Genomic DNA, 27027 nt, shown 5'->3' on the forward strand with positions numbered 1-27027 from the left:
CAGAAATAACTGATGCATTATTTGGGGTGTACCAGGGTATATGTTTTGCAATATTCTGTAGAATGTGAAATAGCAAGTTTAGAAATGTTTGGGGATATCAGCTCTATGTTAAGGCTTGATATCCAGGGTGTGATGTTTGCACTGAATCTAATTCAAGAATGTTGTACCATTCATTTTTTTACAGTCTTTCATCCATCTACACTGCATTTAAATTTACTTGCAGAATGGTCACATAATAAATATAAATGTCATGAGTTAAAATTGGTAGCTCAGAATTTTGTAGGAAGGTGTCATTAACTGTTTATATAGTTCTGGTGGTTCAGTGGATGAATGCGTCCACTACAGGGGCCTGTGTTTAACTCCATGGTCACAGATTAAAATCCCGGTGTGTCCACTCAGCCTTTCATCTATCTGATGTTGATAAAATGAGTACCAATAAGCATCTGTTATTCAGCCCCAAGATACCTACAGGTAAACACTGGCTTTACCTTAGAATGCATTTTTTTTAAATGGCTTTGGTCCTGCAGTCCTCCCCACCTCCCTAAACAGTCCCTCCCTCCATCTTCTCAAGCCTTACAATAATGGTTTTAATCCAACTACCCCCTTCACCTGCTCCCACCTCCCTTCCCCTCGTCTCATTCAATGATGCACTCTCTTACTAGTGGGTGGTGACACCAGATTGTGACTCAAAACACAAACAATGGTTCCCTAGAATTCTGTTTCAAACGTAATTACTGAAATTAAAGCAAAACATTCTGTGGTTTGAAAGTGTAATCAAACCACTAAGGGTCATGAACAAGGATTAATGTGCATAACAAGAACATGGGAGGTGGGAAAAGACAGTTGTTGGCCATTGTACTGATTCCCAGCATTACAATGTATTGTTGGTGAAAAGGGAGTTGGAATGATTGGTATTTTATTGTTGTGACATCACCCCAGTGAAAAACCTAAACAGATTGTGCTGTTGATGCTAAAAGTATCTTCTGAAATAAGAGATCTTTGTCTTATTCTTGCTGCCACTTTTCTACATTAACAGTTCCCACAAATCTCAACGCTACCTTCTTTAAGTAAAATCAGATCCAGTCCACCACTCCTGCTTTTATAAAGGCAATATATTGTTTTGAGTTTTTTAATCCATTGTATAAGGACACAAACAGGGATTTCTGACTTTAGTGGATCATGTGCTGATGTATCACTAATTGCACTACTGCCCTAATAGTGCAGGTTTATTTACACTACTTACATACATTTATGGGTACTACTATTTGTTTAATAAACTTCACATATGCTTTGCACTATGATCATTTACATTGAATCCAAAATGTCTTTAAATACTCCAGCTGTTTTTCATTGTTGAATTTCCCCTTAAGTCCAGGTTGGAATTATTCAATTAAATTTTTAATTTATTCATATCCAAATCCAATCAATTAATTTGAAATCCACCCATGCCATACATGCCATGCCACACATGTGTTGCAGCCTTTGAAGCTTTATACTGGCATTCACATGATCAATATGCATGTCTTCCAAGATCCTAAACCAGCCATTGATTCAACATTCTGATGCAATATTTAGTTCTGAATACTGAGCCAGAAGACTATCACTCCCCAGCAGCTACTGCGGCAGGTTCTATATCCCCATTTGCAGCACAGGAGGGAAGGCGCTAGTGGTACACCTCTCCTCTTTCAGCCAGCATAAACCCCTTCCACCAACCCCACCTGCCACAGAACTTCCATTTGTCCAGCCAAAGTCATTCATCAACCCACTCTAAGAACAGATTATGTGCCTTGGCATTTGTTCTCTGCAAGAGAGGGGGTGTGTACCGTGACAGACATGGCTGCCTGACAGAGCAGACATTCATCCATGAATATGTGAAAAAAAACTCCTTAATCTCTGAGTTCCTTTGGAAAGTCCAATATGAGTCCAGTCAGAAGAGATAAGCAACTGTGTAATTGGGTATACAGTTTGCAACATGTTTGTTGTGTGAAGTCAGGATAAAAAAACATTCATGTTTTCCATTCAACAGAATTTTCATTAGGATGTGTCAATTTTCACTGTTGACATTTTGATAGAGAATAAATGTATGGATGTATATTTGTAGTGATGTGGTTTTTGAATAGCACACACCTAGATAAAAAGCAATTGAATGCTGTAAAAATCAAAGACAAAGATACTGATTTCCCGTACATAGTTATTAGAGTAGTATGTTCAAGAAAATAAAATACATTTAATATCAATGTTTCTTAAAGGAATACCCACTTTTTTACTCAGGCTTTGTTGGATTTCCAGGAAAAGTAGCTCATTAGAATAGTTTAAGTTTTGAAATTTAAATAGACAGTGATTTGCAATGGTTTGATCGATGAATAAAATGCTTTGAACGTGTGTATCTCCTGAAAAGCTTGTCCTCACCATAGTTTGTTCCACATTTAACTGCTTGATTATTATACTTGTCCTGTAGGGAAAGGATTGCTGGTCTTATCTGGGCCAAAGTGGTTTCAGCATCGTCGACTGTTGACACCAGGATTTCACTACGATGTGTTAAAACCCTACGTGAAAATGATTTCAAAATCAACCAAAATTATGTTGGTATGGATTGATATTGCTATTCTCACCAATGTTACATTTCTAAATACAAGCATTTCAAATGTGTCTAAGTTCATATTTGCTGGAGAAGGTATAGGATAATGGTTTGCTCTAAGAGCCCCATGGTCTTGTGGGATTCCGCTGTGTGAAGGTATCCCATCATACTGTGTATTCATTCTTTGACAATTTTACCCACTGCCCTTCGACTATATATCTGTGTGTGTGTATACTATTCACTAAAAAAAGCAGCTGTTAAAGTGACATTATAGTTAGGTGAAAATATCAGTAACAATACAGCATTTGATGCCCGAAATAACACTGGAGTTCACCAGTTATAGTTAACTGAAGTAACTGAAGAAACCATAACTTGTTCCCCTGCCATGCACAGTTTTTTCATAAATGACGTCATCAGTGATGGTATCAGTAATGTTAGCAGTGCTATCATTTAATATATCATGAGCAGTGTAATATGTGTGGGCATAAGCTGTGCCTGGCGAGGGCATGAGTTATACTCACTTAATGACGCAAGCTATAGGTACTTCAGTTAACAATAACTGGTGAATTTCAGTGTTTTTGTTTTAGTCATAAAGATAATTTTTAATATAAAGTAAAATAGTATTAACATACCTAACTACAATGTCACTTTCAATCTTTTTTTTTTCTGCAAATTTCTTTTTTTTAACGTGAAGTATTTTTTTTCAGCATACCTTACTATACCAACCCGTGCTTCATGCATGGCCTTCGGCCCACATGCCCACCCTTTTATTTTTACTTTTTTATTTCAAAGCGCAGCAGACCTGAAGTTTGTCAGTTGAATCACAGGACGGCCACCCAGAGTGCCACAGTGACACTGCAGATCCGCAGCACTGCAAAATAGTATATTTTTGGATTTGCACTTCAGGAGGGTTCTTCTGGGACCCCACTGCACTCAGGGGGTGAGGTTACACCTACCATGCCCTCTAAGGCTTTTTCTAAATGTGTTTTGTTTGGAAACAGCAGCCGAGTCCCCGAGTGGTCAATTGGTGGCGGCAACATTTTATTCATGTTGGGACCTTCCAATCAGATCACTTGATTTAAGGTTGCGGCAATGTGGATCTATGCTGTAGTACAAGGCCTGAAATGTACCAAAAATTTTGAACCTTAATTTCTCAAAAACTAATCAATAGATTTACACCAAATCACAAGAAGCATGCTTTTTGTGTAAAGATCTAGCTTTCTGCCACATTTGATGTAATTCCGTTCAGCTTTATTTTCTGAATCGCTGTTCAATTCTCCTATGGGAAATTGCATGGGGAAAACACATTTTTGGACCCCCCCATTACTCATTCACTGCTTGATGTGATCATCTAGAAACGTTCCAGGAAGGAACTGGGGTGGATTAGACTTTTGGGATCGTTTCGTGAAGGCAGCTCAAAAGATATTAGTGAAGCAAAAAATTATTTTCCTGTGGAAATGTGGTTCTAATTATAACTACCCAGTGGCAATCACCATTGCGTAATATGGGTAATATATATTCACTGACAAAAAAACAAAGTTAAAAGTAGTGTATAGTTAGGTAAATATGTCAGTGACTACATTAACCTTTTGAACTAAAAGAAAACAGAAATTCACCAGTTATAGTTAGCAGAGCTACATATAACTTGCACCCCCGCCATGCACTGCTGATATATTACATCACAGATGACATCTCAAATGACATCATTGATGACATCACTGATGACATCATCCAAGCTTTTTTTGTACACATTGCTCTATAAATGGGTGTAGCATTAGAAGTATTAAATTAAGTTAGCTCAGAGTAATAAGAAGATTCATTACTGCTATCATACATCCAACCCCATACGTCAAACAAGCTTGTGTTATGTGCAGCATTGACCCAATACCACACACTTCATGGGTACTCGAGTACATATGGGCTATAAACCACAGATGAAATCAATCAATCAATCAGAACAATTACCGAAAGGGTAACTTATCCTGCACACTGTGTTCAATCTGGATACAACTGTTCAGGGAAAACCAAGTTCCTCTAGATACCGATGCCCAGTTACAAAATAATGCCCTACAGTATTTACCTGTATGAAACGCTTGACAGTCACTGAAACCAGAAATAAAGTGAATATAAGTACAAAAGTGGGTACTGTTTTGCACTGTTTACTCTATGGAGTGAGTTTACTCTGTACCACTGTATTTGCAGACAGAAAAGCTTTCATGACAAATACACCACAGAGTATTAAAAAGTATCTACTAAGAACAGTGTGCACTCTAAGCAAAACTTGTCCAAAAGAGCAACTATTCACTTAAAATAGCCAAGGTCTAAAGGTGCTAAACATTATACTACCTGCAAACTTCATATTGTGGTGCACATTTTACAGATAGCCCATCTTCTGAAGCAAAAAAGCACATGAATCACCCTGGGGATGATTCGATGCACCGTACAAATGAGTAAATAAATAAAATAAATATGTTCATGGGTTAGTACCTGGTGCACACAATTTTCTATGCCAAGTAGAAATTGTCATGCTGAGACAATTCTGTCTAATAACTGAAGACTGCTTAGAATACCTACGGCCGAATTACGATGTCAGTTGGAAAGGCACCGAATGGCATTCGGTTTCACCGAACCTGTGTCGGAAGGCAAGTTTCCAACCGACTTGCAAACATTTCTGACCGATTACGATACAAGGTAGTCGGTCGGTCATTCCGCATCGGTTCCGACTGGCATTCGGAGAGTCCTAGTCGGTCAGAGTTGACTCGTAGAGCTCTAAGGGCTGCGTTTCCGATGAACCGATTACGATGTCGGATTCCTACAGCCGATCTGACTTTGTCATTTTGACACGGATTGGCTGTCAGAAACCGACTTTGGGGGCCCGTAGCAGGCCCCCCCTTAAGCCGGGGGCATCCGGTTGAAGCCCGTGGGGTACCCATGGATCCCCTCTTTCCAACCATGCACAGTGTGACAGGCACCATGGGGTGCCCGCCACAAGGTGCAAGGTTTTCCGCACCCACCCCTTTTTTCAATGGGAACCTGTGTTGTCGGTTGGAACACAGGGTCCAATTGAAGTCAATAGGAGTCCGACCGAACAGTGTTTGGAACTATCGTAATACATCGGTCGGACTCCCTGAACCGAGTCGGTCGGAAACCAATCAGACAAGGAGTTGGTCAGATTCCGAACTACATTGTTAGGCCCTTAGTATGTAGTACGTAGACTCTTTGCCCTGCTGGAAACTTTTTCTTCAGTACCAAAACATTTGTGTGGAACATAATGACCGTAAGTCTCCAATTGTCATGTGCACATAATTACTCTTCAATAAAGGGATTTTGAATGTGTTCAATACCTCCACACACCAATGGAACATTATCAGCACATGCGTTTTCTAAGCACTTACACCGCTTAGCTGGACACAGGTTGTACAACATTAGGTAGAAAAGTGATACAGTAGTTACCTGCCACTATGTAAACTATAAAACAAACAAACACTCTCATTGGATGATGTTATCAGTGATGACATTTGAGATGTCATCAGTGATGTCATAGTACATCTCATGAGTGATGTAATTTATGAGGTCATTAGCAGTGCACAGCGGGAGCACAAGTTAAAGTTAGCGCTGCTAATTATAACTGGCGAATTTCTGTGTTTTTTTTTTGTTCAAATAGTTAATGTGCCACTGACATATTTACCTAACTATAAAGTTATTTTAACCTTTGTTTTCTTTCCAGCGAATTTCTTCATTTTTTCTTAACATAAAATAATATTTTATTACCATCCGTAAGTCCAACCCCCCCGCTCCACACACCCAAAGGCTGTATACGGCAGGGTGTTAGCCACGGGAAACATCACTTTTGAGGAAGGCTTATAAACTAAAAGCCTTTCTATTGAGAGCTAAACCACGACAGCGTGATTACCATGCAAGGCATTACAATGACGTTTATGTAACACCAGTGGTTATGCCAATTGGCATAACCCCGTCAGGCATTCCGACAATGTCATTACAATGCCTGGCAAAAACACAACGGCAATTGCAACAACATTGTTGTAACAATGGTGGTTATGCTGATAGGCATCACCATGCCAGGCATTACATTGCCAGCATAATGCATAATATAATGCTCTAGGGCAAGCACGCCATTTTTATTGACCCAGCAAATTTAAAAGAGCAATAAAAAAAGTAAAGATAACTCCAGTGATTAATGTTTTTTTGAAGGGAGACAGGAGCTTTGTCTGGAATGTGGTTTTAGACTCATCGTTGCGGAGAGGGTTAATATGCCTGCTGGAAAGAACGTGTGGCATTTAGTCCACAAAATGCAAATCCTATAAATAGGTCACTGGGTGAGCTATTAACTGTCACCAAAGAGCTGGATACAAACTGCAAGGAATATATTAGAGCAACAGGTTTTATTTGCTCATTCTTTCTATAATCTAATATTGAAAAAAGGGGTAATCTGTGTATAAATACATTCTTTTTATTAAAGAAAACCCCTAACATTGGTGTTACATTTTTTATTCTGAATTTGTGCATTTCAAGGCCTAGGACTCTATACTGCCTACCTGCATGAATGACATGTGACTCCTACACCTTGTAGGCCTCTGTCTTATGTAACATTTCCTATGCACTGATTTACACACATATTATTGTCTCTGTGCAATGTGTGTGTGATGTAAAGTGTTTTGATACCTTAAACTGATTTGAGTTGTGCAATAATACTATATGAATCTAAGAGACAGTGGTTATCGTGACTAGAGGAGCTTTGTCAGATGGTGATAGTAAGGGAAACCGTGGCGAAGTGTTCATTGGTGGTGCACAAACAAACATTGTCTCCCAGGGCTCCACCAGTACTAAAGCCAGCCCTAAAAATGTATAAAGCATTAATTATTTGTTTAGGAGATATTACATGTAAAGTTCTATTTGCCACTATTTTGTGTGGATAATCTTGTGGAGGGTGAGATTCTAGACCTCTAATGCCAGTAAAGCTTGTTTGGCTCAAAACAAAAGTGCCCTCACAGACCCTCTGGAGTGTTACAGAATTTATGGGGAAATACTCTTGAAAAATGCCCTATTTTTCCCTGGTTTGCAAATATTTTCACAGCAGAACTGTCCCTGCCCCAAACCTTCTATAATGAGTTCATACTCACTCACTCCACATGCTTACTTGTTCCAGTTCCAGGATGCAGTTAATGCCCTACCACTTTCAAAGTTTACTAGCCTCCACTGCACGTAAGCCCTAGCATACTCAGGAAATACATGCAAAAGTTGTCTTGTTTTCCTTGCAGCACAGCTTTTCCCATAGGCCCCATCCCTTGTGGACCCACCCCTCCGGTCTCGCTGCACACCAGTGGTGGGTTCTCGGCTAAGGCGATTAATTTTATAGACACATTGTGAGATGGTTAAAGGTCTAGGGGGTTTATTGATAATTTGGAACTAATATGAACACGTTTATTATTCTGATTTTTTCAAACAATTATTATAAGTGATAATTATTTTATAAGTATTAAAGAGGGCCAATTACTTTTGGGGTGGAATATCTCAGGTAAAAGGGGTTTTGACTAGGGAAGTGCATTAATATTCAGTTAGTAGTTTAAATACCGGAGTATTAATCTGCAAATATTTTTTTCTCTTTGCATTTTTCTTTAAAAAACTGTAGATTTGTAATAATTTAAAAAAAAATTGTTTTACTGTAGTAGACATTTATTTTTCGGGACAGGATGCCAGATGAATGGAATGAGTGGGGAAGTATATGAATACGTGAGTATTTACATAAATACCTGGGTATTAATCAGAAATGTATATGCAGTGGAATTTAGAAATCAAGTCATTTATTGAAAACACTTGCTTTAACGGTTTATATCCTTACTTTTAGGGATGGGTGCCATTGAAAAAAAGGGGTTGGGGGGGTGAGTGTGTTTATACTTGGGTACTAATGTAAATACGTAGGTTTTGTTCAGAAAATTCATATGACAAGGAATTTAGAAATAAAGAGAGTGGTTAAGTGTTAATTAAAATGAAACACTTGCTATAACACAGTAGACCCTTACTTTTAGGGGTGGGAATGCTAGAGAAATACGAGGTTTGGGGTGGGGAAGTATAATAATACTTGTGTACTTATCTTTGTACGTGCATAATATTAACTTACTTTTTGAGCTTTAAAACTAGAATTACTGTAAGAGCTAAAATTTTTAAAATTAATGGAAACACTTTCTATATAGGTTGAGACACTTGCTTTTAGGAGTGGGATGTCAAAGAAAAAATGGTTATGGGTGTGGGGAAGTGTATTAATACCTCGACATTGCTCGATATTAATGTTAAATGTTTATTACCTATGATTTCAAATTAAGACACTTTTAATCTATGAATCAAACTGTTGCAACTTATGTTCTGATTCTGGATACTTTAGGAAATAGGGATGGGATTTTGGATGGTTGCAAATACTCACAATTTCCTTTTTATATTACCTAAATGATTACTTTGTGAGTCTATAAATTTAAATTAAAAAAAAGCAAAAGAAAATAAACTTTTCCACAATCAAATACTAACTATAATTAACTTTTCCTTTCTATACACCTGTATTTACAAGAACAAGTACATGTTCAGAAGATCATCAACTTTTGATATGAAAGAAAACACATGGTTTGCAAGTCAAGTTTTTTTATTGACTAATACATTTATAGAAGTAATAACTAAGATGTAATTTATTTTCATGATGGAACACTGTCTTTTAAAGTGAACATTTTATGTACAACACTTGAGGAATATTTAAAAAATTCATTTGAAATAAAAACAGTTACATTGCATTAAATGATAAATAATAGTCTTTTTCAAACATAAGACACATGCCTCAATAATGCCTATAAACTTTATATACTTCAAAAGGGGATGCTTTCAGTATGAAATGGAAGGCAAACAGTAGTGATAGGGTAGAAAGGGTTTAGGCACTTAATTATAGTACATTCCTGGCTATCTTTACTGTAAGGCAGAAGTGCAGAGGTTGTTAGCTTGTCAGTGAGTTACAAAAATATGTGAATTATGTCATAAACATAAAGTAACATCCCATGACGGTTGTAGCAGCTCACCCTCTCAACTGAGTTAAATTACTTTTTTTGCAATGCAAATACACACTAACTAAAAATAATACGGAGGAGATGTAAACCGCTAATACAAAAATAAAAAAAATCTGAATTTGGTTAAAAATGTTGTAAAAAATGTCAATTTAATTGTGGGGGAATTCGAAAACAGGCAAGCAATCTACTGGTAAGGGTATTTGTGTTAATAATGTTGGATGTATGCAAGACTCTCCAGGTAGTCTGGAGCCACCATCAATGAAAACTGTTGTAATTTGGCAAATGGTCGTTCAGACATTACCTTGCTTTTTTTTAAATACGTGGATTCAGTCTGCCTGCAAGTGATTGCGCAATTCTCATTTCTTGAAAACTCTGTTCCTTCTTCAGAATTTCCATGAAATGGTATAGGTTGGCATGATGTTTGCCAATTGCTTTGTTGAAGGAATTATGTCATCGCTCAATTGCATTGTTAGACCAGACTTGCCCCTAAACGTAGCTAACGTAAGAGGGGCAAGCCAAAAACTAGGTGGAAAACATATTTCATGCTTACTTTACGTGGATGATCTGGTAATTATGGACCAGACGGAGATTGGTCTACAAAGAAAAGTAAACATGTTTAAAGCATAGTGTCAAGTCAAAAAACTTGTTAACAAGGAGAACACCAAGATCTTATGTTTTGGTAGAAGAAAAACAAGGTTTTCCTGGTATCTGGGCACTGAGAAGTTGGAAAAAGTACAGAATACCTGGGGATATGGTTTGAGAGCAGCCTGCAATGGTATACCCATTTTGATGCACTAAAAATGAAGGCATCGGCTTCAGTGAAGGGATTACAAAGATTTAATATTGTGTATGGTGAAATGTCAGATAGACCTGTCCTAAAGGCTTATCTAGCAATGGTCCCTCCCCACTTTTTTTGTACGGTGCAGAGGTACTTTATTTGAGTGGCAAAAATGGGTGGGATAAAAAGGAGGGAAACATTCAGAAAAATCTATTCTCTCTGCCTAGATCGTCTATGGTACAGGCAGTGAGACTAGAATTGGGAATCACCTCATGGGGTATAACAGCTTGCATGGCTTTATTACGCTTCCGGCAGCGCTTGGGATCAGGTGAGGTTAAAAAAATCTCACAATGGTGTAAGAACGAAATTGCAAATAGTGAGCTGACCTGGGCAAAAGGGATTAGAGCCCCTATCAATAAAGCATGTTGTATGTTAAAGCTTAAGTTATGTCCCCAGTCACTCCAACTAAATATAGATAAGAGGGAACTTAGGATCCTGGGACAAGAAATTTCTCGAGCTCAGGACAAAGACTACCTCTTGTGGAAAAGCTCAGTTTTCCATGGCTCAGCATGGCAAAAGGAACTACACTATCCCTACATTGACAGGCTACCTAGTTGTCTGCTAAGGCAAGAAGTGCTAAGATTAAGAATTGGGGTAAACCCTTGCTACGCAAACAAAGGGGTAAAAAGCTCTATGATAAACAACAAAGGAAAATGCGCATGCACTTTAGGAACTACATGCAATATTTTACATCTATTATTGGATTGTCAGAAGGTTTTAGAAATACGAAGAGAGTTTTTATGTCCGATTTTGAAAAAATACGATATTAGATACAGGGCACAAGCTGTAAACCTTTTAGTGGAAATGATTAATTTCGATATAGCTTGTGCCTTGGGGAAATACATTAAAAAAGTTAAAGAGTTCCTTAAATGTCAGAGAATGATCTATGAAAGGACAAAAGTAACGCTGTGAGAAATATTTGAATGTCTGCAAGCTTTAAAAATGAAATTGTTTGTTTTAGAAAATTTTAAAATAATATTTTAAGATTTGAGGATTATAGGCTTAAGAATGTGTCTTGATTATTCTACTATTCCGACCACCTATTTTATTGAATGATATGTTGCCTATTTGTATACTTTTATGGTTGTAAAAGACCGAAAAAGTTTATTGACTGACTGACTGATGTTAGTTTTTGCGCTTCCTTCTAAACATGTTGTGTAGCAGTTCTACCATTGAATTGCAAATTTTGGCTTCCTCCTGCGATCCAACCTGCTTAGAGAGCCAATCCAGGTGTCCTCAAAGTGATTGAGTAAGGGTGCCAATTTTTCTACATTTTGGATAAAATATTCAGATTCAGAAATTGCAGTGTAAAATTCTTCCACACTTTCAGGAGGCACAAAAGCTTACGCTGTCAGCTTCTGCAATTTAAAATTGAAGTTTACTGTTTGAAAAGTAATCCTCAACAAAGGATGTTTTTTGTACTTTACGCCAACATGCCTGAGAAAAGTGAAAAAAAATCCTCAAATTTGGCAGTCAGGCTATAATTTGGTTATTGTGTTTATCATTGATAATTCATTGTCAGTTATCACTTTTATAGGACTTTTTGTAATTGGTTTTGCTTTAACTACAGACAAAACTTCTAAATAGGTTGAGGACAGCTTATCAGGGAGTAAACTATATACTAATGGTACAGTGGTATTATTAATGTTTGCCTGAATAGTGTAAATTTGGAAAAATGGATTGGGCATGGATATAAAGGTCGCATCCATCATCCAAATTTCACTATTCTCTAGGGTTATTAGTTTTTTGGGATGAGCTAAAAATTAGTATTCTTTTAAGAGGGTTTTCGTTGTCATTCAGAAGAAATGGTTCATTACTAAAAGTTAAAGTTAGTTCAAGGGGTATGTTAATGTCGGAGTATGTTTGTGGGTCTACACATTACTTGCCTGTTTTCTTCTTTGAACCATTCTAAAGAGATTAGGAATGGAAGGCATACTGCTAGCAACATGTATGGGAATGTTTTGTGATGCTTCTCGAAAAACTGAGCCACAGAGATCAATGGAGGTGGAGTCAAGCATTTTTATATGTTGAACATGTTCTCTCACTTCAGTCTCCATTGCAGAGGCAGAGTGGTTATTCTCTGTTGTACTAAGAACTGTCTGCTCCAGTTTAACTCCTCTGCCTGTGCAATGGGATGAGTGATAATGACACAGGACACTTAAATGACAGAATTCTTTTTTTACTTTTAAATAATTCTATTTGTATTAATGAAACTGTATTGCTTAAGGTTGTTTAAGAAGTACTTACCGAACCGCTAGGTAGCTCTGTGTCCTCTAACAAAATGTTACCACAGCGAACCTTTCAGAAGCATCTGGTGCTCTTCAGTAGCAGACAGCAACTGAACAGCTTTCTGTTATATGTTTTTCTAAAGATGATCATTTTTAGTTACTAAAATATGTTTTGGATTGCTTTTTAAAAAAAGAAATCACACACAAACAAAGTTTGTGTCCTTTTTAGTAACTTTAATTCTCCAAAAATGTTACTGGTATTCAAAGCGTGCCATTTTACCTTGGGAAGCCTTTTTTCATTTTCTGAAAGGTAGGACTATCAAGCTTTCCCCTCACAGTCTCAATGCAACAGGATCAATCGAGCTAAAAATGCAGGATCAAGCCACCTTGAGATGCAGGCTGCAGTTGATTTACCGTTGAACTTGCAGCGGTATGTTTAACTTTAATTAAACACTCAACACGTTTATTTTACATGCGTTGTGCTGTAAAAGGCATTTTTCGTTGTAATGAAGTTCATCAAAAATGAACGTGAAAAAAGCCGTTCATAGTAATGGGGATTGTAATGAAACACTCATGATAGAAACATGCGGGGAAGTGGCTCTGTTTTTGACATTGTCGAAAAAAATACATCGTGATTCTGACATTCATTCGTTAGCCACAGGACCTTATGTTTTTGAAGGTGAGGGGGCTCATGGCCCCCCTCCCCAAGCTTAATTAGGCCCTGAGAACCCCATCTCCTTGTGTTTTTTTTTTATTTTTTATTAATGGTAGGGCTGCAAGGCCCCATTCCCCAAGCCTTATTAGGCCCTGTGAACCCAAACTGCCTGCGCCCTTTTTTTTTAATTAAAGGAGATGTGGGCCTTGTGTCCTCCTCCTTATGCTTTATTGGGCTCTGGGGACCCCATCAACCAGGGCCACTACTAATATTAAAGAGGGACAGGGGGGCCACATGGCCACCCTCCTGAAGCCTTGTTATGCCCTGGGGACCCCATCCCTAGGGCTAATATTTGTTTAGTTAAAGGAGAGGCGCCTGCATCAATTAAAGTGGGTGTCCACTTTGTTTGGGGATGCAGGGGGAACCCCAAGGTTCTTGTGGCCCCAGCTGTCTCCCTCCTTTGCCCCAATCATCCCTCCGCATGCCGCGGGTGATGTCAATGATCCCGCCCGGAGGGAGAAGCTACTTATGCTGCTCCCTCTGGGTGGGAACAGTCTCTTAATCTCTTTCCCAGCCACATCAGTGCAGGCAGGGAAACAAACAAAAGTCTGCTCTCAGCTGACAGGAGCATTTCAAAGATTCTGCCAGCTGGCAGCAGACTTTATGCTTTCTCCTGTTTGGTGGGAGATTAAAAAATACTCACTCCAAGCGCGTGTAAACACAGTTTACCCTGCCCGCACTGGTGTGGGCAGAGAAATGGCTATATTCCATGGGTTGACTCCCCATGGCGTAGCTAGTAAGCCGACCCCAGGAGATGAGCTCCGTGGGACCAATATTTTCCTCGTCGAGAGGTGGCACGTTCCCCCCCCCTCCCTTTTAATAACTTTCGCGGCCCTGGTTGATGGGATCCCCAGGACCTTTAGAGGCTCGGGTAAGGGGACTATAGACCCCTTCCTCATTTTTAATAATTGTAGCCCCAGGGATGGGCTCCCCATGGCTTTTAGAGGCTCAAGGAAGTGGGCCGCATGGACCCCTCCCCATTTTTAGACATTTTGGCCCGGGGTATGGACTCTCCAGGGCCTCTAATGGCTCAGGAATGGGGGACACATGTCCCCTACCGATTTTGAATAATTTTGGCCCTGGAGGTGGGCTCCCGGGGCCTCTGATTGCTTGGGGTACAGGGCTGCGTTGCCCCCCTCCCCATATGCATTAATTTCAGCATCAGGGCTCCCCATGGCCTATGAAGGCTATGGAATAGAGGCTGCATGCCCCCTCTCCCACTAATAAAACAAAGTGTCCCTGGCCACCATTTTGGTTTTTTTCTGTTTTTGTTTTTTACGATCCCAAGCGAGTCCTGCAGGATTGAGGCGGCTTTTGCCGTTTATTTTGGGCCCGAGGGGATGTCCTTCTGGGTGCCCCTGGGGGACAAAGTATTTCTAATCCCCAAATTTTCCATGCACCAACTAGTCAAAAAGTAGATAATTGGAAAGTTCCATGGAGATTCGTCAAACGGGGCCAAAGTTATTAGCAACTCGAAAAACCTAACTATAACTACCACCAATTTGGTCCTAACCATATCTAGGTAGTTATAGTTAGGACCAAAGTGATGGTAGTCATAGTTAGGTCAGCTGTTCCATGGGAAGAGCATTTTTAGAGTTGCTTATAACTTTGGCCCCGTTTGACGAATCTCCACTGAACTTTCCAAGGTTCTACTTTTTGACTTGTTTGTGCAAGAAATGTTTGGGGGTGATCTGTCAAGTGGGGGCTGGGAAAAAAGGGGGGTCCCACAATGCAAAATCCCCAGATTGTGCTTTTTTGCAATTTGATGTAAATTCGTTAAATAGTTTGTGAGAAAATAAAGTTAATAACAATATAGATATCTGGACAGTTGGATATGCAGGAGACTTGAGAAACTCTCACAGGAGTGCCAGTTTAAAAATGGAGCATTCTGATTGGCCCAGTGAACTTTGTTTTCCCTTGGGCCATATATATATATATATATATATATTCACTGAAAAAACCATAGGTTTCAGGCACGTTATAGTTAGGAATTAGCATTTAAAAACCCTTAGAAATTCACTGAAAAAACCATAGGTTTCAGGGGCGTTATAGTTAGCTGGACTTTTCACTCGTACAAAACCATTGACATTCCCCCGTTATAGTTAGTTCAGCTAACTATAACTCGCGCGCCGCAATGCACTGCTGATGACGTCACATATTACACCACTCATGACATGGTCAGTGACACTGATTAAGTGTATCTTAGTGAATACATGGCTTAGTGAGTAATGTTTAAATATGTAAATATCTGTATCAGTCTCTCACTTTGTGTATAAGTGGCTGTATGGGTTGGTGAGTAGCTACATGAGTGTCTATATAGGTTATTAGTTGGTTTTTTGAGTATCAGTATGAGTGTCTGAGTGTCTGTATGGTTCGGTGGGGGGTATGACGTAGTGCATAGGTGCATGAATGAGTGACTCACTGTTTGTATGTGTTGAAGACAGCATGTGTGCAGGACTGTATAGGTGGATGAGTGTGTGCATGGGTGTGTTAGTGAGTGAATGACTGTCTCAGTAGTGTCTTTATGAGTAACTACATATGTTTTAAACTAGTATATGTGACTATTGGTGTATATAAGTGAGTATATGTGAGAGTGAGAGATTGAAAGAGTTCCTGTATGAATAAGTATGTGTTTCTATAAGTGATTGTTTAAAAGACTAAGTATGTGTAAGTTTCTGTAGAAGTAAGTGTGGTGGTGTGTGTATAAGTGTATATGCAAGTAAATGGATGTTTAATTCTTTATTAGCATGAGTGACTTTGTGTGTGAGTAACTCTATGGATGAGTGGCGTTGTGTAACAGGATGTATAGGTGTATGAGTACATATGATGAGTGAGTACATGTATGAGTGACTGTATAGGACTGTTGGTGAATGAGTGGATGTGTATGTGGATTTTAGAATTACTGAATAGGTTGTTGTAACTGGTATTGGTATGTCCATTGTTTTGAAAATTTTAGTTTCTATTTTTGAATGTGTGTATCAAAGGTTATATTAGGGGGAGAGGAGGTCTGCCACTCTATCAGAAGGATGATGTCATCAGTGATGTCATGAGTGATGTCACTGACCATGTCATGAGTGATGTAATATGTGACGTCATCAGCAGTGCATTGCGGGCGCACGAGTTATAGTTAGCTTAACTAACTATAACGGGGCAATTTCAATGGTTTTGTACAAGTGAAAAGCCAAGCTAACTATAACGCCCCTGAAACCTATGGTTTTTTCAGTGAATTTCAAAGATTTTTTAAATGCTATTTTCTAACTATGCCTACAGAGGTAGGACATGTGAAGAAAGAAGAAAAAACACACAGAAAGAAAAAAAAGTAATGCAGAAAGAAGCAACAGAAGTCCTCAAAGACGAATAAAAGTGCAGAAAGAAGCCTTGTTGCAAAATCATCCTGTACCCTCAACTTTTTCAGATGGATATTGGTGGTAACTGAGTCTGACTAACCAGTCCTAGAGCCAGTGCTATGTTAAAAGACACTCAGAATACAGTGAAAACACCTACATACACTAGGGATCACTATGCATTGTAAGCCCTTAGTATATAATAGGGCAGGGGATTAAAACTACCTCTTAAAACGCGCCACAGGGCATGTTTGCAGACGTCCCCTCAGGCCCCGTCCCCTTCCTTCACCACTGTGCAAACACGCCCTGTGGTCGTTTTTAGATGGGAGATTAAGTTCATTTGAATCCTGAGGGTCCCTAGGGTCCAACTAGCCCACTAGGTACCTCCAGTTAGCGCCACAGAGCCAAGTTGCAGAGAGGTGTAAAAAGTGGCACGGCCTGGACATCCTCTCTGTAACGCAGCTCAGAGGCGCTTACTGGAAGCACCTGGTGCGCTAGTTAACACCCCCGGGGCCCTCAGAATTGAAGGGGAATTATTTCCCCAACTTAAAACGCGCCACATGGCTTGTTTGCACACTTTAACTCAGGCCCCGTCCCCTCCTTTCCCCACTGTGTAAACACGCCCTGTGGCCGTTTTTTAAGTTGGGAGATTAAGTCCCCTTGAATCCTGAGGGTCCCTAGGGGCAAAATAGCCCACTAGGTACGTCCAGTAAGCGCCATTGCAGAGAGATGTAAAAAGGGGCACGGCCTGCACCACCTCTCTGCAACGCAGAGCAGTGGCGCTTACTGGAAGCACCTGGTGGGCTAGTTGGCTCCCAGGGTCCCTCAGGATTGAAAGGGAATTATTTCCCCAACTTAAAACGCGCCACAGGGCGTGTGTTTGCACACGTCACCTCAGGCCCCGTCCCGTCCCTTCACCACTGTGTAAACGTGCCCTGTCGGCGTTCTAAGTTGAGAGATTAAGTCCCCTTGAATCCTAAGGGTCCCTAGGGTCAAACTAGCCCACTAGGTACCTCCTGTAAGCACCACAGAGCTGCGTTGCATAGAGGTGCAAAAAGGGGTGTGGCCTCAGAACACCTGACTGCAACGCAGCTCCCTGGCACATACTGCAGATATCTGTTGGGCTACTTGGCCCTCAGGGACCCTCAGTATTGAAGGGGAATTAATTCCCCAGCTTACAACTGGCCAGGGGGCGCGTTTTGCAGAGTGCTGCAAGGAGGGGGCATGGCCTCCGGCGCGATGCCGGTCTTTTATCTATTTTATTTTTCTAAGAAGGCCCCACTTCTTTTTCTAATTTATTGGCCCTGGGGACCCCATCCCCCAGGGCCTGCACCCTAATTTTTCTTGTTGAAAAAAATTAATTTGGCCCTCCCAAGGCCTTAATCGGCCCCGGGGACCCCAACCCTCGGGTCATGGCCTTTTAAAAAAGAAAATCTTCAGTAGGGGGGCTGCGTTGCCTCCCTCCTCAGGCCACTTATGGCCCGGGGACCCCATCACCCGGGGCTGGCCTTTCTTTTTTATTATTTAAAAAAAATATATATTTATAGAAACACCTAGGACATGCTGGACAAACCGTATGGACCTATCACCATGACGATTTGTGTGATATTCATTAAAAGGCGACTATGCATACAATGAATCCAGGTGGAATGTATTTACACCGCTAGTGAAGCTCTGACGTGTCTGGCGCCCTACCGTGCCTAATCCCGGCACCCCCGCCGGTGGGTACTCTCCAAGTAGACACCCTTGTCGTTTATTTATACAAACATGGGTAGCTATTGACGGGCACATTTAATAGACACGCACACCAAGCCATTCAAAGGGGATTCGACAAAAATTCGAACCAACTATGCAAGAAACCCCCCTCACGGTTAGTAAACCACACATCCACCGCCGGATGTGTAATACTTTTTATTTTCCTCTCTGGAAAGGAGACGAACCTCACTTGAGAGTCACAGCTTGCTCCTGGCTGAGCCCAATACTGTGTTACACCCACCAGTGCCCGCTGAGTGCCACACACCTCTGTGTTGTATTCCACCAGCTTGTGCATATGCTATGACACTCTCTAGCCCATGTGCACTGTAACACCACCCCGTGAATATGTCATGCCACACTTGCCTTCGCACGGGTTATATTGCCCCATCTAACGTGCTTTCCTTGATGCCTATGTTATAACGCACAGCTCTATTTCATACATATTACAATCTGGGATCTATATCTTTGTCACAGTGCATATGCAACGTTACACTCCCCAGCACATACTTTATATTACAACTTTAGAGACTAGTTAGGTTACACAACACTGCCCAGTGCATATTACACTCCAAGGCGCATATCGCATAGCACGCACTAGTGCCTGTGCTATCTTGCGCTCTCCAATGAATCTGTCATTGCGCACAATGTATTGCATATTATATTTCACGCCCGGTTCATCTTATATCACACTTTTTGGTGCATAGTTTATGCCATATACATTTTCAATCGTGCTCTCAGGACTATGTTCTATATAACACTGCGTCCACCTACCCTTTTCACGGGCATTACATTTTGCGATGGGGGGTGAAGGGTCAGGGGGTGTTTCTGCCAAGTGAGCCCGGTGTCACAGTCACAAACGTCCTCTTCTTCTTGAATAAAAGTGAGATTATGCTGCATACTTGTTCATATTTTAAGTAGTTCGCACAGACACACATTTTAAAAACAATAAAGTTCCTAATACCCGCCTTCTCTGAACAGTTAGCTTGCTGCCCCACCCACATCCTCCCTATCCTCTGTTGTCTGAATCCATGGACTAGCCTCCTCCCTCCTGCCATGCATGGTCTGATGTGCTGCCACTGCCCTCCATTTAGCATGATGAACCAGTCCACTCCTCCTGCCCTCCATTGCCCAATTCTATGGCCCATCATTGACCTCCTGCTTAGCCTCTGTGCTTAGCTTGCTGCCCCTATTCTCCTTCCCCCTGCCCTCCGATGTCTTTGTGCATGCCACTGCTCCATCCTTTTTGCCCACCATGTTCCATGGACCTGCCACTCCTATCTACTCTGAGTGTTCTGTTGAGCTGCCACTCCCCTCCCACCTGCCTAGCATTGTCAGATGACTGTAACCTGTCCCTGGCACCTCCACCCAGCCTGTCCACATGCCATGCCCCTATCCCCTTCCTCCTGTCCTCCATGGTCCATTTTACTGCCACACCCTTCCGCCCTCCCTGGTCTGTTGTGCTGCAACTGCTCCTCCTGCCTGCCCCACGCGGTCTGTTGTGAGGCCCCTTCCCCTGAGCTCTCTTGTCTGTGCCCAGGTCCTGACCCTCCCTTCTATCCTCCATGGTCCTTTGTGCATGTCCCTGCACCCTCCTTCTTGCCCATCATAGCCATTGTGCTGCCATTAACCCTCCCGCTTGCCAGGCAGGGTCTTCTGTGCTGCCATGGCCCCTCCGACCTTCCCTGCATAGTCAGCTAGCTGCCCCTGACCCCCTCCCACCTTCCCTCCATGGTCCATGTGTATGCCATCATAGTCTCAATGTTGCTCTCCATGGTGTGTCTTGTTTCTAGTGCCCATCCTGCCTGACCTCCATGGTCATCTTGCTGCTCCTGCCCTGCCCCCTTGCCCCCAGCCCTCTGTTTCCATGTGCAGACCCCTATTCCCTCCCTCCTGGCTTGTCTGTTCCATTGTAATGTCCCTGATCCGTCCCTCCTGCCCTTTATGGTCTGTTATGCTGCAGCTTTTTCTCCTGCCTGTCCATTATGGTCAGCTAGCTACCATTGCCTCTTTCCCCTCTGTTCTCTGTTGTCCATGTGCATGGTCCTGTCCCCTCCCTATTGCTTTCTATGGATTGTTGTGCTGCACTCCCGTCCCGCATGCCCTGTGTGGTGTATTGTGCTGCTGCAAACCCTGATGCCTGCCCTGTAGGGTCAGTTTGGTGCACCTCTCCATGTCCCTCCTGTCCTCTGTTATCCGAGTCCATTGTCCCTACCCCAATTCCTCCTGCCTACCATGATCCAATGTACCATACTAGCGAACATTTTGAACTTGGTAAGAGGGAGATTTTGAAAAAAAACTGGGGTATTGATTTTCCACTTTGAGTTACATTATAAAAGAGGAGATTGTAGACAGGAGACAGATCAAATAAAGCCCATTTGAGCTTAAAAACATTGGATGCTTCCTGGCTGAAACGGGTCTGTTGGCATGTATGGTTGAACTACCACTGCCTCTTCCTTCTGCCCACAATGGTCTATTATATTGCCACAGCCTCTCTTGCCAGACCTGCATTGTTGGTTTGTTGCCCCTGCCCCCCTTTCCACTGCCCTCCATAGTCTGTTGTGCTGCCACTGCCCTTCCTGCCTGCCCAGTGTGGTCAAATTGTTGCCTCTGCACTCTCCTACCTGCCTTCAATTTTCAGAGTCCGTGCCCCTGGCCTCTGTCTCTCAACAGTATCCCAATGAACAACTAGATTGCTAACATTCTATATTTATTACAAAAGTGTGGAACGTCTGACATCATCTTGATGTAATCAAAACTGTAATACCTAGAGCATTTCCTTTAGAAATTACATATATAAGAGGGTCTTATTTGCATCAAAATTATGGTTAGTGCTCTAAACAACTAAAATGAGGACATATTTTGAGAGTTTTCAAATAGCGACAAAGAACTTTTAAATTATTTGTAATCTTTATTTTTTTTATCCAGTTGACCACTTGATTAAATGTTGCACCTAGGGGAGAGGATGTGGTGTTACTTCCAGAGCTGCAGTCTTTGCAACTGGGGAACCAGGTTGGAGTTTCTGCTTCAGCTCAACATTCTGTGATTCTGGTCAAATGACGTAATCTCCCCATGTCTACAACCAAAAAGAATTTGATCTTGTGTGATGTAACCAATGCTCATGTAAAGCACTCCAATACCTGACAGTCTGCACTATATAAAACTGCAAATACACAAAAAATAAGTGTTTTGCACACTTCTGTCATTGGGCTACATGTGGGCTACATCTGGGTGATATTTGTGCTGCATTTATTCCACTGGTTCCCAAACTTTTTTGACCCATGGCTCCCTTGACCTAATTGGCAGTTGGCCGTGGCTCCCCAACATTTTTTTACGGGTGGGCGGGTGGGGGGGGATGTAAGCCCGACCTCGGGAGTACTTCCTGTTGTCTTCCTTAAATTGGGATGCAATGAAGGTAGTATAATCATATTTGTAACAAAATACGAAGATAACAGCTGTTTAATAAAACTTTGTTAAGTGTGAAACGATACAAGATTAATAGCCAAATATGTTTCCATGCAACTTTTATTAACCACACAACAATAGTTCGCAAATTTCTATACAATAAAATATCTTTTCAATGAACAGGTAAAACAGAGTCCGAAATTTACCTTACAAATCCTAGTGAGATGGATGTGCTTGTTTTTCCTTACATAACTCCTGAAATCTTGGAGTTATTTTTGAGATTGCAACACGCATTTCTTTTTCAAGGTGAATTTTTGCCCTATATTTAGACTTTATCACTGCAACTGCTGAAAAACCTGCTTCACAAAGGTACGAAGTTGCAAAAGGGATCAAAACATGCAGGGCTCTCTTGCTAAACATTGGATATTCATCTCCAGCTTGGCACCAGAACTCAAGCAGCGACTGAGACTGGAACCTTACTTTCAATGTTGAGTCACTTGAAACATCAATAAGCTGTTCTGCTTCCTCATTGTTGAAATGCTGAGGTATCTCAGCGTTGAAGGGGTCTCTTACCCATTTTATTGGCTCCACTTCATCCTCTGGAAAATATTTATCAAGGTAAAAACGCAGTTGAGACAAATACAGAACAAAAACTGTCCTCAGTTCCTCCTTTAATGTCATCTCATCCTCCTGCAGGAACTGGTCCAATGAAGGAAAACATTTATAGTCACCTTTGCTTAGACTGCTTTTCCAAAGGATCACTTCTTAAAGCCTGAAACTTTGTCTGACAGTTGCAAGATGTTAGTATTATTGCCTTGCAAGGACTTGTTCAGTGCATTCAGTTTTTCAAATAGATCAGAAAGAAAAGCCATTTGTATTAGAAAGTCTGCATCAATAAATTTGTCAGCAAAACAATGTTCATCACCATGTAGATATGAGTAGATTTCATTCCTCAGTTCATACACCCTAAGCAGGGAATACCTAGAGACAGCCACCGAGAACTGCTATAGAACAAGAGACATGAGTGTTCCGCACCCATGTCCTCACACAGTTTAGCAAAAAATCTTGCTTTCAGTGGTCTTGTTTTAATATAATTTACCACTTTGATGACAATTTTCAGAATACCATGCAGTTCTTCACTGAGGTTTCCTGCTGCCAGTGCTTCTCTGTGAATTATGCAGTGTGTCCAAACAGCATTAGGAACTTTAGATCGTATGCGAGCTTGAAGTCCTTGGTAGCATCCTGCCATTGAACGGCCCCCATCTGTACAAACTCCAACACATCTCTCCCAGTCAATTTGATTCAGTTGCATGAAATCATCCACAACCGCATACAAGTCTTGACCTGTGGTTCCACCTTTGATTTCTTTACAGAACAACAAATCCTCAACAATTTGTTTTTCGTATAGAAACCTGACATAGCAAATAAGATGGGTGTCTTTGTGGTTGTCTGTTGCCTCATCCAACTGGAGTGCAAAGTCTTTGCCTCTTAGATTACAGATGAGCTGATCGTTAATATCTTCAGCCATATCATTTATCCTCTGGCTGATAGTATTATTAGAAAGAGGCACTTTCAGCAGCTGTTTACCCGCATCTTCGCCGATCATGATTGTTACCATCTCAACAGCAGCAGGCAAAATCAGCTCTTCTGCAATTGTGTGGGGTTTTTTACTCTGTGCAACTAGATAGGCCACTTTATATGAAGACAGGAGGGCGTTACTATTAGTTTTGGTTTGTTTTGAGAAAGTGGACTTTTGTAGTTTGGCTTCTGCAACTTTTCTTTCAAAAAAATCCCTTGGCTTTCCGACCACATTTGGGTGAAGACTTTCAAGATGTCGCTTAAGTTTACTTGGAAGCATGGATTCCAGAGCCAAAACTTTTAAACAGATTGCACATTGAGGATGGTCCTCGTTATTAACCCGAACACACGTGAAACCATAATCCAAATACCTGTCATCTTACTTTCTGTACTTGGCCTTTCGTTTCCCGTCGTCTTTTTTGTCAGAAGAACCTGCAACTTCAATTTGCTCAGACGAACTTGAACTTGGCATTAGAAATCTCTTCATTGTCAATCACAAAGATGGGAATCAGTTCCTCTCGTCTTTCTATCTGTAAAGTCCCTGGTCGTCGTTTCTTTTCCTTTGCTGAAGTATTTCCAGGTTTCTTCCAGGTGTCATCCACAGTCTCCACGGAATAATAAGCCTGAAGTAGAAAACATCCAGGTAAGACAAGTATAAGTAGAACTAAAGTTATTCTCTGCCTAATGATGGATCTATTATTTCTGTTAGTTTGCAATAGTAGCCCATGATGATGGTGACCATTTGGACTTATTATTCTTATTGGTACCCCGCACAGACAGAAAGAGCATTCAGTTTTCTAATGAAGTCTAAGGTCAAATAAAATGGCAAATTGTAAGTTTGCTGCAATTTAGCCCAGCGGTTGGAACCAACAATAGAAAACATGAGCAGCTCTGACTTAGTTCATATAAGCAAGGTTTAAACCAGCGTGAAATCAAACAAAAAACACATTTGGCCTCTTTGGGGATGAAAACCTGAGGCATTGATGCGCTTTTCTTTAAAGACACAAATGTCATGGATGGGTGGAAAATAATTTAGAAAGGCTGCCTACTGTGCCAGGAGGAATAAATGCGGCTTTGGAAGGCTGACTTGTCCGTATTCTCCTCCGCAGAACCATTTTGCAGGCTCAGAAATGTATAAATCAGTACGCGGGTATAAATGATAAAACAGCACAGGATTCCTGGGTGGTCCAGCTTTAGAACTGGTGGTGCCCAGTGCGACAATGTTTGCGCCCCACAGATTCCATCACTACCACCCTTTAGCAGTGCCCCCCTCAAGTCTCCATGACCACTCACTCTCAGATATATTGAATCAGTTATATAGTGCCACCTATACCAGTGTAAGGTGTCAGGGCACTTATCACACACACATTACACAGAGCAGATACAATCAATCATATGTGTGTAAATTAGTGTATAGGAAATGTTTCATAAGACAGAGGACTACAAGGTAAGTCACAGGTCATCCATACTGGTAGTAGACAGTAAGTGTGCTTAGTCTGGAGAGGCACAGACTCAGAATTTAAACTGGGTTGGGGGTTCCATTTAATAATTAGGAATTTTTGTTACGGAAATGAACCCTTTTTGAAACAGATTACAATGAAAGATGGAGGAAAACATTATAGTGCTCTAATAATCCATACATTGACTGTTTGCATGCAGCTCTTGAATGACAGTTATTAGCTCATGTTAGGATTTTAACATTCTACACTGCTTTTAACCAAAAGATCTGACAAAGGCACTGACCTATTTAAACTAGCTTCACTGTGTGACGTGCATGGTACACATTCTTTGCAGCAGGCACATTAACACATTCATGGTCAGCACTCTCAAATAAACACAAGCAGGAGCAGCACCACATATGCTCATAGAGTTGTGTTATTCACTGTGCACATGTTCTACATTATTTAGGAAAAACAGGACTTTGATGGTTCGGTTTATTTACCACTGTGGGTGATATTTAATGGAATGTCTCCAAATCCAACTTATTTGTGGCTAGTACACAAATGATTTGCTGTAGTTCCCTTTTGAACTAAGAGGGTATCCAATGTACGCCAGGGAGGGGCGGGTGTTTACCAGATTTTGATGATATCTACATGAAATAAATTGCCCTACAATGAACCTACATGGAACTCATTTACATATCAAGTGGTTTTCTTTGAAACTTATCGCAGAGCCAGTCCTCCTGAACCTCTGTTGGACCTCAATGCTTTAAAGTGGGACTGTCCTTGTTTGCGTGTTTAAAATACAAAACCACGAGTTAGAACCAAACAAGGCCCAGCCTTTACCCAGCGCCCTGCTGAATCCGACTACAATCGGTGCAATAAATAATATATAAAGAAGGTGCATCTTAAAAATAGTAATGCATAACATAAACAAGTACCTTAAAAGCGCGTAGTAGTGAGTGCCACACAAGCCGTCTCCATCTGAACCTCAATCAAACAGCAATGTAAACAGACCTAAGTAACGACCCATCTCTCTTTAGTGGTGAAGTTGGAACTTTCCCCGAGAAGAACAAGCCATCTCATGTAAAAAAGAATTACCCCCTTTATCAACTTTGAATTTGCTTTAGGAAACAAAATTAAAGTTGCGTGCAGCACGGTGTAAACACGCACAGGAACCAATAGCACCTGCTATTGGTTTCATGTGCTTTAGAGAATATATATTTTTAACATGCCACACTAGTACAGCAGAAGGCAGGAGTGACACATTAGACTCAGAGCTGACTCTTCAATTTAAAACATTTGAAAGAAACTTCAGGAAAACTGAAATGCTCAGGAAGTAAATATGTACTTCCGGAGCTTAAACACACATGGGAAATGCATAGGCTGGCAACCACAGAGAAAAAACAGCATGCCTCCTCCTTCTGTTGGTACGGTCTCAACTAAAGGACATCTACACAGCAATAAATACACATGTCCCATATTACTGGCAAATAATACACCATGACATCCCAGAGAAATAACACATCTTTTGTGGACACAAGTACCAATTGTGAGAAAATGTGAGAGGCAATACAAGTGACTACTACCTCTTCTCTACTTACAAAGAACGTCCGTAAATTCAGCCTAGCGTTCGTTGTCTCATTCATTTTTTACGAATATTTGTCGTAATTTCAGTACTTCTCTTTCTGGATGTATGCAACGCAAAACATTACATCGAGGCAAACATTTTAAGTGAGATTGCAGGATAGAGGGAAATGCTAAAAGAATTATCCAAAACAAATGTTCTATCGTATTTTTTCGTACATTACATCACGTATATGTAATTGAAACAATATTGTACGTACGGAAAGGAGCCAAACTAGTCTAAGGTACTTAAGAGAGTGTCAATTACATTTTTGTCATTTAGATTGAGAAAGCTGTCTCCTTCCAAAGACCTATCGTGGTTGCCAAGAACACACAGGAAATTACAGTCCACCAACTGCTTACAGTTGGTAGCCTTCACTGTTACTCTCATTTCTTTACTTCTTGTTCAATGCTCTTCTTGCCCCAACTTGTCCATCTTGTGTTTGACCCTCACCTGCAT

General features: G+C 40.9%; 1 protein-coding gene across 1 annotated transcript in view; it reads left to right on the plus strand.

Moving 5' to 3' along the window:
• The window catches only part of LOC146835026 (cytochrome P450 4B1-like), a 253521-nt gene that overhangs the window by 49627 nt on the left and 176867 nt on the right, over positions 1 to 27027 (plus strand). The window contains exon 4 of the mRNA XM_085602688.1: positions 2459 to 2586. Coding sequence (XP_085458814.1) covers positions 2459 to 2586 — 128 coding nt within the window. The remainder of the gene's footprint in view (positions 1 to 2458; positions 2587 to 27027) is intronic.

This window comes from Triturus cristatus, chromosome 4_2 (genome assembly GCF_964204655.1).
Source record: "Triturus cristatus chromosome 4_2, aTriCri1.1, whole genome shotgun sequence".
NCBI classification, from domain to species: domain Eukaryota; kingdom Metazoa; phylum Chordata; class Amphibia; order Caudata; family Salamandridae; genus Triturus; species Triturus cristatus.